Source organism: Anomalospiza imberbis, chromosome 2 (genome assembly GCF_031753505.1).
Source record: "Anomalospiza imberbis isolate Cuckoo-Finch-1a 21T00152 chromosome 2, ASM3175350v1, whole genome shotgun sequence".
Classification (NCBI taxonomy): domain Eukaryota; kingdom Metazoa; phylum Chordata; class Aves; order Passeriformes; family Viduidae; genus Anomalospiza; species Anomalospiza imberbis.
Window position 1 is genome coordinate 107,993,466 of NC_089682.1, and position 14,389 is coordinate 108,007,854.

At 46.5% G+C, this 14,389-nt stretch overlaps 1 protein-coding gene across 5 annotated transcripts in view; it reads left to right on the forward strand.

Moving 5' to 3' along the window:
• Positions 1 to 2,687: 2,687 nt before the first annotated feature.
• Positions 2,688 to 14,389, forward strand: part of CLYBL (citramalyl-CoA lyase) — a 164,472-nt gene continuing 152,770 nt past the window's right edge. For all 5 annotated transcript variants that reach the window (XR_010996609.1, XM_068182521.1, XM_068182518.1 and 2 more), the window contains exon 1: positions 2,688 to 2,803. Coding sequence is in view for 4 of the 5 variants with exons in the window: in XM_068182521.1 (XP_068038622.1) it covers positions 2,688 to 2,803 (116 nt within the window). In the remaining variant the exon portion in view is untranslated. The remainder of the gene's footprint in view (positions 2,804 to 14,389) is intronic.

Sequence of the window (14,389 nt, forward strand, 5' to 3'; positions counted from 1 at the left end):
AGAAGAAAAACTGGTAGGTAGTTATCTTTTTTTAGAATATTTTTCCTAATCCATTACAGTTGCTAAATGATTTTCAGCACAGTCCATGAGTCATTCAACCTTCATAATTTATTATCTGAGAAATTGCAGGATCCCTCTCTCTGATTAATTTGTGTGCAGTTATCTCACGTTGAGCTGCAACATTTTTGCAGATCGGATTTTGCAAGGAGACACAAAACCCAATAGCGCCCACAGAAGTATCATAATTCTGATGAGCAGTCCCAAATTAGCTCAGCACTTTTCTGCATATATTCTTCATGTACACATGGCTCCAGGGGTCTTAACCCCAACCATACTGCTGCTATAGGATTCACATCCTCAAAAGTACCTCATACCTCACTCTTGAGGATGCCAGTGAGAGTTAGGCTCATAAATACCTTCTGAGCATCCTGGAAAATGTTACAGTGGCTTAATCCAATTAAGTGAAAACTTAGCATCCTTAAAAGGCTTCCCATTTTAAAAGGACTAGACAGATGCAGCATTTTTTTCCCAGAATACAGAAGGGAAAAGATGGTAATGAGATTTAATTAATGTCCCTGTGTTCTCATGATCATTTACAAGTCAAAGGGATGCAACAGGCCAGGATACTCCAGGTTTACCAGCACTAGTAGATGCAAAACCTACACTCAGCTACTAATGCTGAAGGTTATTTGGACTTCTGACAAAACCTGAAAGCTGCTCATGTCAGCACAGTGTCCTGCCTCCCCCTGATGTCACACTAAATGCTGTTGCTGCAAGGAAGATTCTTCTCTTGTCTCTGGTGACCAGTGACAGGACCCGACAGAAAGGTATAAAGTTGTGTCATGAGAGGTTTATGCTGGGTATTAGGAAAAGGTTCTTCCCCCAGAGGGTGGCTGGGCCCTGGAACAGCTCCCCAGGGCAGAGGTCACAGTGCCAGGCTGGCAGAGCTCAAGAAGCGTTTGGACAATGCTCTCAGGCACACGGTGTGACTCTTGGGATGCCCTGTGGAGGGCCAGGAGTTGGACTTTGATGATCCTTGTGGGTCCCTTCCAATTTAGGATATTCTGTGATGCACATGTCAGGGGTTCTGGCTGGTCTGGCTGTACCCCTGTTCACATCCTCTTCTGGCTGCTCCTCTGCTCTGCTCTGCTCTTCTCTGCTCTGCTCTCCTCTCTCTACAGGGAGCCATAGAGAAACAAGAGCCAAGAGGGTCTATTGGGTGCCACACATCTCTTTTTTTTCCCCACCGCAGGCCATCCTCATCAGTGAAGTGGGGAAGGAGAGCATTTTGTACACCTGGGAGTCTTGGAGCTGGAAGGGGAAAAGACAAGTGAGGTGCCAGGAAGGAAATCTGTCCCTACAGAAATAAGAGGGGCAGGAGACAATTCCAAGGTTCTCCTCCACCATCTCATGCAATATTCATCCTTCATGAGGAAGTTCCCCAAGGAAGTAAGACTGGTAGGAGAGAGCAAAGGGAAGGAGGCATCAGTGACAGGAGGGAGAAGGAACAGTCTCTGCCACACACAGTTCACTGGACCTGTGCTGAGAAGGGTTAACGCTGTCATGCTGCTGGTGATGAAGAAATGTTTGTTATCACAGTGTGTCGGATTCAAGTGGCATCACCCGTGACTTGCACGCAAGATTACAAAGGGGAGGGAAGCTGAGCGCAGGTCACGTTCACGGTTCAGCACAGCTCTGCAAAACAGCATCTTTTATTTTTGCTAGGAGGGGAAACTCATGCTTTGCTAACACCACTTCCCCAGTAAAGTGATACTAAGCCACATTGGAAAATTTCCACACCGCTCTCTGACAAAGAAAAGCCAATTGTGTGTCAGGAAAAGAACAAAGTTATATGGCAAAACTCAGTGACCCTAAGAAGAAAAAAGCCCTTCCACGAAGACTTGCGATGAACCTACATGGATGTAAACCTGCGTTTTCCTAGGAATGGGGTCACCGGTTGGGGATTACATTATCCATCTGTTTTTATGAAAGCTGCTGCAATTGAGTGTCTTGGGGATCTCTCTCATGGCCAGGGCAACATATTCGGCAGTTGTGGGAAGGCGGGAATGAGAGATGACAGGACAGAGAGGTAGCATGACCCAAGCTCATGTCCTTTGGAAACAAAGCTGGAATATCTACGGTATTGGAGGAGCTTGCTGGTATTATGCTTTGTGGCTCTGGCACATTCCAGCATCATGGCAGAGAAAATTGTATTATATGCTCAGTTTAAGTTTGGACTGATGGAAAACAGAATCAGATTCCCTATTTCCTTTTCCAGACCCCTATCTTCTCAAGCTTGTTTCTTTCCTACCCCGCCCATTGCTATTTCCTATGCTATCTTCGGTCTCGATAAAGAGACACGAACGACCTGTTCCCACTCACGGCGGTCACTCGCACCCTGGGAGGAGCGGAGCTGGAGCAGCGCAGCCGCGGGAGGCTCGGGAGACCCGGGAGGCCCGGGAGGCCCGGGACGCTCGGGAGGTCCGGGACGCTCGGGAGGCTCGGGAGGCTCGGGAGGCTCGGGAGGCCCGGGAGGCCCGGGAGGCTCGGGAGGCCCGGGACGCTCGGGAGGCCCGGGAGGCCCGGGACGCTCGGGAGCCCGCAGCCGCTGGAGCGGCGGGAGCGCTGCAGGGCCGCGGGAGCGCGCCTCCGCCCGCCGGCAGGGCCGGGCGCGCCGCGCGCAGCCAATGGGAGCGCGGGGCGCGTCCCAGCGCAGCCAATGGGAGCGCGGGGCGTGTGGCGGCGGCGCGATGGCGGCGGGGCTGTGCTGGCGGGCCGGGCTGCGCGCGGGGAGGCGGAGGCTGTGAGTGACGGGGCCGCGCGCGGGCGGGGCGGGGCGCGGGACCCCCGGCGCCGCCTCCCCCTCCCCCTCCCCCTCCCCCTCCCCCTCCCCCTCCCCGCTGGAGCCGCCCGGGGCTCCCCCGGTTCCCCCTGGTTGTGCGGGGGGGCGGCCGGGCCCGGGGCTCCCCCGGTTCCCCCTGGTTGTGCGGGGGGGCGGCCGGGCCCGGGGCTCCCCCGGTTCCCCCTGGTTGTGCGGGGGGGCGGCCGGGCCCGGGGCTCCCCCGGTTCCCCCTGGTTGTGCGGGGGGGCGGCCGGGCCCGGGGCCGCGGGGATGGCGCTCGGGCACGGGCAACGTGGGAATGGCAGTCGGCTTCCTGCTCTAGTGGACGGCGTCCCTGCCCACGGCAGGGGAGTTGGAATGAGATGGTCTTTTAGGTCCCCCCCGACTCAGAGTATGCCGTGATTCCTCCCGTTACCAGAACATCGCCCTTGTCCGGTTGTCCGCTTTGGTGCAGCTCCTACCTGGAGGATGACCTTGGGTCTTTCCCTTTCGTGCGGCTCCCAGCCTTGACCGAGCGGGCTCCCCAGGGCCGCCGTGCCCCATGCCCGCAGCGGGAGCCGGGGCCACGGCGGGCGGGATCCACGGCGTTGCCTTTCCCGTTGTTTTAGGAGCGTCCTGTGTCGCCTGCTCCATCGATGGCCCAGCATAAGTGGGGATGTGGGCAGAAGTGGGGCTCTCAGAGGGCCTCCCAGCATCCCTTGTCCTTGGAATATCCTTGGGCCTTGGGAGCCCCCTGTGAGCCCGGGGCGTGCGGAGTCCCCGTGTTCCTGTGGTGGCAGTGCCTGGATGAGGGCAGGTTGCGAAGGCAGCGTATGTCTACTTGTCAAGGGCCCGAAATCATCAGGTGCTTTCCCACAGGTGGGTGAACAGCTGTCAGGAATAGCACGGATTTTGGGCAGGATGCTAGGAAAAACTCTACTTTAAATAGAGGATCGCCATACAGGTCAGTGTTGCAGGAGCAGGCTCTGAGTGACAAGTGCAAGACAAAGGCTCCGTTGCACCTTCCTCCTGGAGATGTGTGCAGGTTTCATGTCCAGCTTTCTGCCTGCAGGTGTGTGCCTGCCTGTTCCCGATGGGCAGAGAGTGACTTCTGCCAGAGGGAGTGATTGATGGGTCTGTGCTCATTTAAGACAGGTTTTCAACAGCACTGCTAGAAGGAGAACGCTTTTTTTTTTTTTTAGTATTGATATTAGGAAGGCAATCAAGTGTTAATTCATTTTAATATCAATATTTAAAGCTTCAAATTCTCGCATTCTCTGCTGAGACCATAGTTCTGTAAATATTTTATAGCTGAGTGACAAAAGCCTATGCGGTCTGTAAAACTGTAACGTAGATGTTCCTGTGAACATGCAATATTGATGCTGGTGTTCTTGGGGAACCTCAGGGACAGCTGGAGTGCTTTGTGTTTTGCTAGAGGCACAGTGAAGAGCCCAGTAAGTCCATGTCAGTCATTCCTGCCCAGAGTAACATCCTGCGTAGCACCCAGGGTCACTTACCCAGTCTACCTCATTCAGCATACTTTAACAGCTATTTTCTTGGGAAGATACATGCATGTACATGCCTTTTTTTCCCCTTGTTGTCACCCCCATTTCTCCATATTAGTGCAGAGTCATAAATGCTATGCCTTGCTATTTCTGGTCATGAAGAATTTTGAATATTCGTACTGTGGGGGGAAGAGGAATCTACACAGTGTGAGGGCAGGGGTGATGACATTTATGTGTGCACAGCACCTGTTCAGGGCTGGGAGAGGAGGCTGCCTGCAGGCCCATGGTGAGGTGCTCTCTTCCAGCTGCGGCTCGGAAGGAGCTTCCTTGGCTGGTACTGCCATGGGTTGGCATCACAACACCCTTGCATGACTCCCAGAAGATGTGATGGCCTCCCTGTGGTGGTATTTGACTGCTCCTTGTCATCACTGCTGCTGTGGAGCCCAAGAGGCCACTGGAGACCACAGAATTTTGAGCATCCAAGCAGTCAGAGACCACAGCAGGATGAGACATGAGGAGTCCTTGTTCACTTTTGAGCTAGGCAGCCATGGGGCTGTGTGCACTTGGGAGAGAAAATACAGGGATGATTTCAAATGTCAGCAATCAATGAACACATTGATTGGATTCAGTTAGCAACTTCCTGGTCTTTAATAGGAGTTGCCACGTGCCACTGGCTCCAGACTGTGGTTCTTGTGTCCCACAAGAGCTCTCTGCTATGCTGTTGTGTTGGGACCCTAATTACACCTCCGATGTGGTGTGGCTGCCTTTCCAGCTGCTGCCATCCTCTCTTCATGTGCATGCTGCTGCCCCTGTGAGGCTGGGGGAAGCAGTGCTGCCCGGAAAAGGTGGACCAAGTTTTTGTGTTATTATCAGGCAGGTACCCAGAGCTGGTTTTTCTAATTTGCCATGTTCCACAGCTTACTGGGTTCTCACTGCCTGTGAAAGATTTTTGTATTGGAAAAAGTTAAAAAACCCCTTCATCCAGCTGTTTTTAAGTAGCAAGTGCAACTGTTTTTGCTGTTGTTCTCTCTTTGCTTGGTGATTATGCTGTAAGAGAAGAGCATTGCACATGTAAGCACTGTCCCCTGTTTGCCCTCAGCGAGCCAAGAGCACGTCTGCCTCACCCATGTATGAGAGGGTCTTATTATATGTATTCATTTACATGGCATACTCCAGGCAGATCCAAACCCACATGCCGGTGCTAAATCAGTCGAAGGCAGCATCCACATCTCAGTGGAACGCTGCAGAGTATGGAATATACAGTGTGGGCACATAGAGCCTGTTGTGCCAAGGTGCCGACACCGGCATGCCTGCTAGGAACAAAGGAGCCTGACAAGTACTAACCCCGTGTCAGATCTTCTTCAGAGACTGTGCCTATGTCATTTAAAATTTCTAGCATTGGGAGTTTCTTTTCTTATCACTAATTGCCGTTTTCCCTCCCAGGAGTCCACCACTCCTGTGTCTTGTGTTTTCAGGCTCCAAGTCTGTGTCTGCTTGGTAAATTAGTGCAGATGTTGTTTTTCATGTATTGGACACTGGAGGGTGCTAATGCAATGGGAGCTGAGATTGTTCTAGCAAATTAAAGGGTTCCCTTTTGTTAGTTGTGAAATAGTTTCATTCTTTGTCGCAGGGTTTAAATGGAAAGACATGAATTGTGGTCCTTAGCAGTAGCTGATCCCGTTCAGCGTGTGTAGAGCCGTGACCAAGAATATCAATAAAGTGTTAAGTCTGTGAGGGCTTTCTTTCCTTAACCTCAATCAAAAAAAAATCACTCATTTTATGTTCTACACATTTTTAAGTGTGTCTTTCGAGATTATGGCCTCGGGGTGAAAATTATTTGAAAGTGTGACTTTCTAGTGATAAAAACACTTTATCTGGCAGAATTGTTGAGCCTCATGTGCAGAGTCTGCTTTTCTACAAGGTCACTTTGGTTCATCTAAACGAATATTGTTGTGTTGCTAGTGAGGTGAGAACCTGATAGCAGCTCACATTGGGGAGGGCAGGGACACCCTGAGCACCACTAATCAGGTCCCTGGCACTGCAGTCCTGTCTCTGGGGATGGACCTGATGGAGCCTCAGTCTGCCCTGCAACCAGCATCGCTGGGCTGTGTGAGAGGGCATTCCATCACAGGGAAGGTGTGTAGGATGGGGCGTTGCATCAGCCATTGCTGCTAGGCCAGGTGAAGCACGTTACAAAACTGAGCCTTAGCTCTGGTGTTTCAAATTCACTCAAACATTTTTGTCAGGTTAAAGTTACATTGAGGTCTTACAGCAAAGACCTGTTCACTCTGCTCCAGCTTTCTGCTCAGCCAGGTCTCTGCTCTCCTTTGCCCTTGGCAGAAAGACACAGGGCCAATACAAGGTCCCTGTTGTGCTCTCTGGCAACTCCATACTTGGCATTAAGGACTGTGAAACTACTGCCTGAGCCAATTTTCATCCTGGCAGTAGCAGAGGTATGATGACGGATAATTAATGCTAATGAGAAGCAGGGTCCAAAGCTGAGCGTGTCCAGCTAATCACCACTGGCACCTCAACTGGTCTGCTAAAGCTTGTGCTGTTCTGGACAGTCCTGTGTGATCCTGTACCTGCCTTTGCAAAATGGACCTTCCACCAAACCTGTGTGTGTGATTGCCTTGAGTTTAAACACTGCCAACTGTGGGATGGCATCTTGAGGTCCAATGCCACTCCTGCTTGGTGGCCCTGCATGGGAAAGGAGGGTGTGTGTTCCCTTGGTGGGTGCTCAGTGCCTTCCATCCACATACTTGTGCAGTATTTCTTGGCTACTCATAAAGGCTGGGTGAGTGGGATCCCTGGAGTTTTCCTACCTGTTGGGGAGATTGGGCTGCTGTACTTGAAGTCTCTTGTCATAAGAACCATTCTGGCAGGTAAAAGGTCCTTGATGCTAAGAGCTTTTTAGAATTTCTGCTGATGAACCCCCATGTATCTCCTCCTGGCCTCTGCATATCATGTGAGTTTCTGGTGATGGTTTTTCCTGGACCTCTTTTTCACACCTCCCTGAGTTCTGAGCCTCCTTGTTTGGAAAGGGGAAACACTCAATTTGCCCTTTTTTGGTCAGCTGGGATGTGCATGGAGGTGTTTCTCCAGCCACTGCCCTTTTATGCACTTCCCTCTTCCACCCCACAAGGCTGAGGAGCACACCAGGTCTGCAGAACTTCGACTGCAAGTGCGTCTGGAGGTCAGCTTGTGGTTACTTAGCCCCGGGATGTTGAACAAGTCTCCTTCATATATTTTCCTTTATTTTCTGGTTGGACCTATATTTACTTCCCAGGTCTCCCTGTGCCCTTTAAATCTCCTGGCATCATTGGTGTAAATAGGATTTGCCTGTCCCTGTGAAATGGGCATCTCTGTGGCTGCTTGCCCTGCCTTCTCTAGCTCCTTGTGGGACAGGGCTGTCCATTTGTCATGGGCTGCATGGCCAAACCTGCCTTCTTCTCTGCCTTTTTAATTAAAAAATGGTTGGCATCAGGGGCTCTGCAGCAATGAAAGGGGAATGATGAAACTTTGAAGAATTTGGGGCATAAAGTTGATCTCTAAATTTTAATGTACTCATTGCACTTAAGCAGTTGATACATTTTATTATTGAACATTCAGGTGACCTAATTTCCCTTAGTACTGTACATTTAGCTTTATACATCTGCACCTAATTTGTAAAAAAGGACTTAATGAGAAACTTCAAACAGTTTAAATGTCAATTACAAAGAAAGCGAGGTTTTAAAGTTCCAGTATTCTGTCCATATTGGTCATCGAAACATGATCCCAGGTGGACGTTAATTCAAGACAGATGGCATTCCAAAGGCACAATTACAAAGAGCTTATATATTTTCAACACTAACAAGCTGTCACGCTATGTTGGAGCTACACTTCCAGTACTGTATAAGCACAATTGCTGCTTTATCTGCTGTGGACTTGGTAATAAAGGGGTTTGATTCCCCACTCTTGATATTGTCAGTGGGATTTTTGCAGGGGTGAACTGGAGAGCGGGGTTAGTTAGTGTGAATATCTTTCATCTTCCCAGCGTATTGGGTCTGGGGGTTGTGTTTGTTTCTATGGTTTTTGTTAAGTTGGTGAAATGCTCTTCAAGGAAAGGAAGGGAAATGTTGAATATGGGCATAACAAGACTAGCTCATCACAGCTATATTTCTATTTCCTGGCAACATTAATTAACTTCAGACTTATCAGCTGCTGGGCAATAGCTATGATGATTTGTTAAAACCCCCAACATCCTGGATGTTTTCAGCTAAAAAGTCATCTGAAAGCCTTTGGAGTAACGCACGTAACTTGGAAAACTGAAGTCCAAGGGATTAATAGTGGCTTGACTTGCAGTGGTGTAAATGGGCAGCAGCTTGGCTGCAGCCAGGCAGAAGTGCTACACCCTGGGAAGAAGGCAGTTGGAATTATTTTCAGATTTCTGAAAATATTCCTAGGCCCAAAGGCAGAGGTGGATGAGCAAGGTCAAGGATGAAGCAAGGTCAAAATAGGGTTTCCATTAGACTGAAGCAACAACATGTGGAGTAGTTGATGTAGTAGATGTCCCTGGCCATGGCAGGGGGTTGGACTAGCTGACTTTTAAAGGTCCCTTCCAGCTCAAACTATTCTATGTGGTAGATGGCAAGGTTTGTTGTAGAAGGACAATGTTTGGTATCTAGTTAGTAGTTGAGGTGGGCAGTGATCCGTGTAACTGAATGATGAAAGTTAATTTGGCATAATTTCCAGACTTTTTGTTTGTTTCTTGAAACCAGGTCACTAAAAAGCAGGACTTGCATGTCTATGATTAGACAGTGTTTTAATAGGCTTTAAAAATTCTGTGCTGTTAGCAGCAAGATTAATAATGCTCCCCAGGAAGGTTTTTAAGCTCCTATGGGCACGTGTGTCCTCTAAGAGGTGCTGAGAATTAAGAGTTTATATTTCTGCTCGTTTATCTACCTTTCATTGGTAAGTGGAGAAGAAAGCAAGAAGGCTAAGATGTTCATCCTCAGAAGGCAGGAATTAAATGGTAAGCTTGCACTCTTTAATTTTTGTTTTTCATTTATGAATGTTATAAAAGGGTTGTTTTTAAAAAAGCATCTTACCTGGCTTCCATTTTTGAAGGACTTGTAGGTGCTATTTGAAATATGCAGCTCACCAACAAGTGAATTAGACTCTTGAGCTACACTTGAAACAAAATACCAATTTTACCTGCAGTTTTACTAGGTTTCCTGGTTTATGCAGTGGTATTTGAATGGCCTCTAGTAATTGTTTTTAGCAGGAAAAAAATTCTAACAAAAATGAAAAACACAACTCAAAGCTCATTAGCACTGTATTTGGCATGCCATGAATCGTTAAATCTTTATATAAATGCAGAAGTAATTTGTAACAAACAAAATACTTTCTTTTTTTGGAAATACTTTCTTTTGACTTTTTGTTCATACTGCTAAGGTGCAGTATGTTTTCCAAACACTGGATATTATTACCAGAATAAGGGCAGAACCAATCAATGTTTTAATTAAATATTATCTATAATCCTTGAATGTCAGATATACTTAGTTGTGATAAGTGAAAAATATTAGGTGCAAAAAAAGACTAATAAATACTTATATTGGGTTTTTTAACTAATTTTTTTAACCTAAATTTGATGGTATTTTGTGTTGTTCTCAAGTTGTTTCCCCTTGGATTTTCCCAGTGCTTATCAGGAGAACATATTGAAGTCTTTTTATTTAGATCAGGCTTTGCTTTGAGAGTAACTAATTGTTCAAGTCCAAGTGGGAAACTTTCTTGCACCTGGAAAATTAGGAAAGGAAAAGATGTCCACATCCTTTCCCTGGTGGTTCTTCACCTGCGAATTTGAACTGCAGCGGCAGTAAAAGTTTTGTGGACCTCATTTTATGTGAGATCATTAAGCGACAGGAGAATTCAAGACTAGCTGCCCTTCATAATTCAGGACACTGAAAGGTGCCATTTATAAGCTCAAAGTGCCTGCAGGAAGGCAAAACAGGCTTGTAAAACCCATGCTCCAAACCCTGAAAGGGAACCGGTTTGTACTGCTGGTTGCAGCCTTGGAGTGGCAAAATTGCAAAGGTGGTGGGGTTTGGTGTAAAAGAATGGAAAAACATCTGCCTTTAATATTTCATGTAATAACTTGAGTTTTCACACTTCTTGTGTTGATAACTCTTTTTTTTTTTCCCAAAACAAGCCCAAAACATCCCGGGCAATGATCCCAGTAATACCTTAGCAGTTGAACTGCCCAGCTGTTGGACTTACTGTCTTCCCTGTTACAGCCCACTGTTTTGCTGAGCTGTTAATTTGGCTATAAAATAAGTCTTTCCTGACTTTTTAATAATATTTTGCAACTGGCGACCTTTGCCCATGATATGGGTCAGGCATTTTGTAGGGAGAGCTCCTGCCTCCTTATTGCTTGAGAAGGAGTAGCAGCATGTACAACACTTGAAAGGGGGTGATATGGTGATATGCCGTTGTTACAACTCTGAACAGACAATGTAATCTGAAAAATTCACAAAACGCTTTATGGACTTAGAAAGCCTGAAAGGCAGCCCAAGGAAACACTGAGCCCAGTGTTTTTTCTCAGAGCAGGTACTGCTTTCCTTACCTGCTCTCCTGTTAATCCTCAAAGAAGAGCTGGAGCTGTTGTTTTAAAGTCCATGACCAAAATGTAGCAATTGCTGCCTGGAATGAGCCATCCATATCTGTATTCATAAATGGCTGGGGGTGAACTCTTCCAGTCAGGCCAGAATAAGCCAACTATGCATGGCCACATTAATGTCTGTGACTGAAGTTACCTGGGTGCCTGTTTGCACCATCAGAGCCCAAATGCCAGTGGAGACAAGAGCTGACTGCACATCAAGTCTGCCTGCAGCATCTTAGCTTTGTTAATCGGCATTAGTTCCACACCCACCTGTTTATGCACACCAATTCAAGCAGCACCTGGCTGTGCAGTGTGGTACCCAGCCTGTCATCCCTCCTCACATGGATCATGTAGGAGCCAGTGGAATGGCTATGCTTTGGAAGCACATCAGTATTATTCCATTTTCTGTCGCTGCTTTTGTTGCCTGGATTGACGTGCTCAGGGCCCCAGACGATGCACTGAGCTCATTGTGACCCCAGGCCTTTGCAGAGCGACTGCAGGACTCAAACCTTTGTAACCACTATTAAAAGGCAGTTATGTGACTGTTTATGTTGGAGCCAGGTGCTGTGCTGCATGTGGACATGCGGTTACTTGACAAAATTTAATATTATGTTAATTTGTGATCCAAATGTGATGGATATACTTACTTGAGGACCTTACTCTGGGTAAATGGCTCAGCTGCCTTCAGCCACCACTCAGATTTCTGTGGGGGACGCGAATCAGGTTTATCTGCCTCTCTGTGGGGATGTGCCCATGACAGCATTCCTGTTATTTCTCTATTTCCTTTGTGAAGGAAATAAGGTTTCTAGATGGCCTGTCAGTAATATTTTTTTTTATGACATTTTTGGGGAATTTATTTTGCAAATTCTCTAACTTGTAGTACATTTCTGAGTTCTGTGGGTTCCTTTATTTAGGCTTTCTATATGAATGCATGTTTTATGGGCTTATTGCCTTAACCATTCACTTGTTTGGTTAAATCTCTAGTGATACTGGAGCACTGAAGGTGCTTTGGGTTGGGTCAGGACCAAACAGTGACTTTGGCATACTGGAAGTATAAAATCTGTTTTCTTACTGACTGATTCTTTTTTTTTTTTTTTTTGAGAAGTTGATAGATGTGAAAACCATTTAACAGTTGGGGTTTTTTTACTTTCCTGTTAAACTAAGCTACTGAGGAAATCTTCCTACTGCTACATGCTGCAATATGTCAGAAACACCGTTATGTTATAGTTGCATCATTATCTAAAGGAAAAATTGAGTGTGGGTTTGAAGTCGACAAGTGATGAAAGTAGCCCTGAGGTTGTCAATTAGAAAGCTAAGGCCTGGAACTGGTAAGTTAATGGCCAGTCCCCTTCACACCCCCTGGTTTTGCTGCCTGCTCCCACCTCACCCTGCAGCAGCTTTGCTGCTTGGAATAGAAATAAAAGGATCCCATTATTTCGTGTCCCAAAATGTATCTCGCTGATCCTATTCACTCAGAGTCTTGGCTGATTGTGTTCTTAGTATGGACAGATAGTTAAATGAGGAGAAATGAGATGTAGCAGATGGAAAATACAAACTCAAAATCATCTGTCTCTTTTTTTTTTGTTGTTGTTGTTTTTTAATTAGTTTGTTCATTTTTGTTTAAATGTTGAACTGTTAACATGTTTTTTTAGACCGTTTTCCTGCAGTACACACAGCAAATTTAGCAGCAGTGCATAATTTTAACTTCTACTGTATGTTTGTTTGCAGGTTTTAAAACCTGAAACTTAATGGCAGGCAGTTGGAACCCATGTGTGCCTGCTAAAGACAGAGGGCAACATGTGTGGTTTTTTTGTGAAGGGAAATACTGGTTACCAAAGTTTATGATATAATGTAATATAATACAAAGTGTTTCTATTTTGCTTGGACGGGAGGGAACTAATGTGTTGCCATTTCTCCTGGGGAACACATGGGCTTAGATAAATAGATAAACCATGTCAAACAATAAGCAGGACTTACTCAGATTTTAATGATTCATGGTGTGCTGTGTGGTGAGAACAACAGTAACTTAATGAAAAGAGTAGTATTAGAAGTAGACAGGATTCAAACAGGCATGGTGCAAAACTAGAACATTGCTTCAGTGGCAATGGAGAGCCAAGATTTTTTCCACATAGCCCTCTCTCAACCTAGGAGAGATAAGTAATAATCATGAGTTTGAGAAGGCAGTTTAATTTGCAAGGACATGCAAGTTTTTAACCTTTCTGGTAGTTTCACTGTAACCAGCAAACATCTGTTGAACAAGAAAAAGTTTGTAGTTGCTACTTACCTGACGCAATCCAATGAAACGGTGCTCTGAGCAGGGATTGCTGCTCTGGAGTCCATCTCTCCTCCAAGCAGATTTCAAACGATGGAGTAAATCTTCTTCTGGCTTAATTCACAGGAAGAGAGATGTGACGTTGTGTTAAACAACTCAGCATGGGATGGTGTTTTCTCCTGATGTGCCAGCTCTGCCTGAGACCCATGGGGTTGAGCTCTCCAGTACCTCCCCTCAGAAGCAGTGCAAAAGAGGTAGCACATGATTTTCCAAAGGCACATGTTCCTTCTGTGCCCTACTTTAACTTACTCCTTGAGATACATGTTTCACAGTACCCATAAATAATGAAAAGTGCAATGACATTTTTAATTAGAGGCTTTGTTTTCTTACACATTGTGACGCTGGTGTTTCTAGATCTACAGGATAACCTCTTGTGGTGGCCTGCTGCAAGAAAGGTTTTCTGAAGATGAAGAGCGCTCTATCTAGTTTAGCCTGGCTGGTTCAGGTGTCTCATCTACCAGAAAGCATAATTCTGCAGTTTCCTCCTGAGATGATCTTTCCCTTGGACTGCAGTTTTGTCTTTGCAGGAATCTTCTCTAGTTATTTTGTGAATGAAGTTCTGAAAGTTACTGGTGTTAGGTAAGAAAAGCTCTTATCTTTCTGCATTTTTCTTCTCTTATCCTCTTGCATACAATTTTACTCACCCATCAGCCCAGCAGGACTGTTGTGCAAGGTACATCCTCATACTGTAAGTAAGCCCCTCAGCCAAATTTCAGTGGAGCCAGTAACTGCTCTACAAAAGGCAGATTGATGCCAAAAATCTCCATCTCTCTGTGAGTTGGGCTCTGCTCCTCTGGGATTTTTTGCCCTCCCTTTTGTTTCTGTTACTGGTTGTGTGTTTTCTCACCCATGACACTCTTTCAGCTTGAGAGTCACTCTCTTGCCATGTGTTTCTTTACTTTTGGCATGCTTTAAGCACATCTGTGTCTTTCAGTGTGGATGGTTTGATAATGTGTGCTGTTTGCTTACCAGTTTACACCAGTTGCTTCCACAGCACATGAAGCGCAGCATGCTGAACAGTGCCCATCTTAGGGTAAAGGCTGTGGTACCCTACAGAGAGGGTACAGGTTGAATTTGTCTTTGTCTCCCTT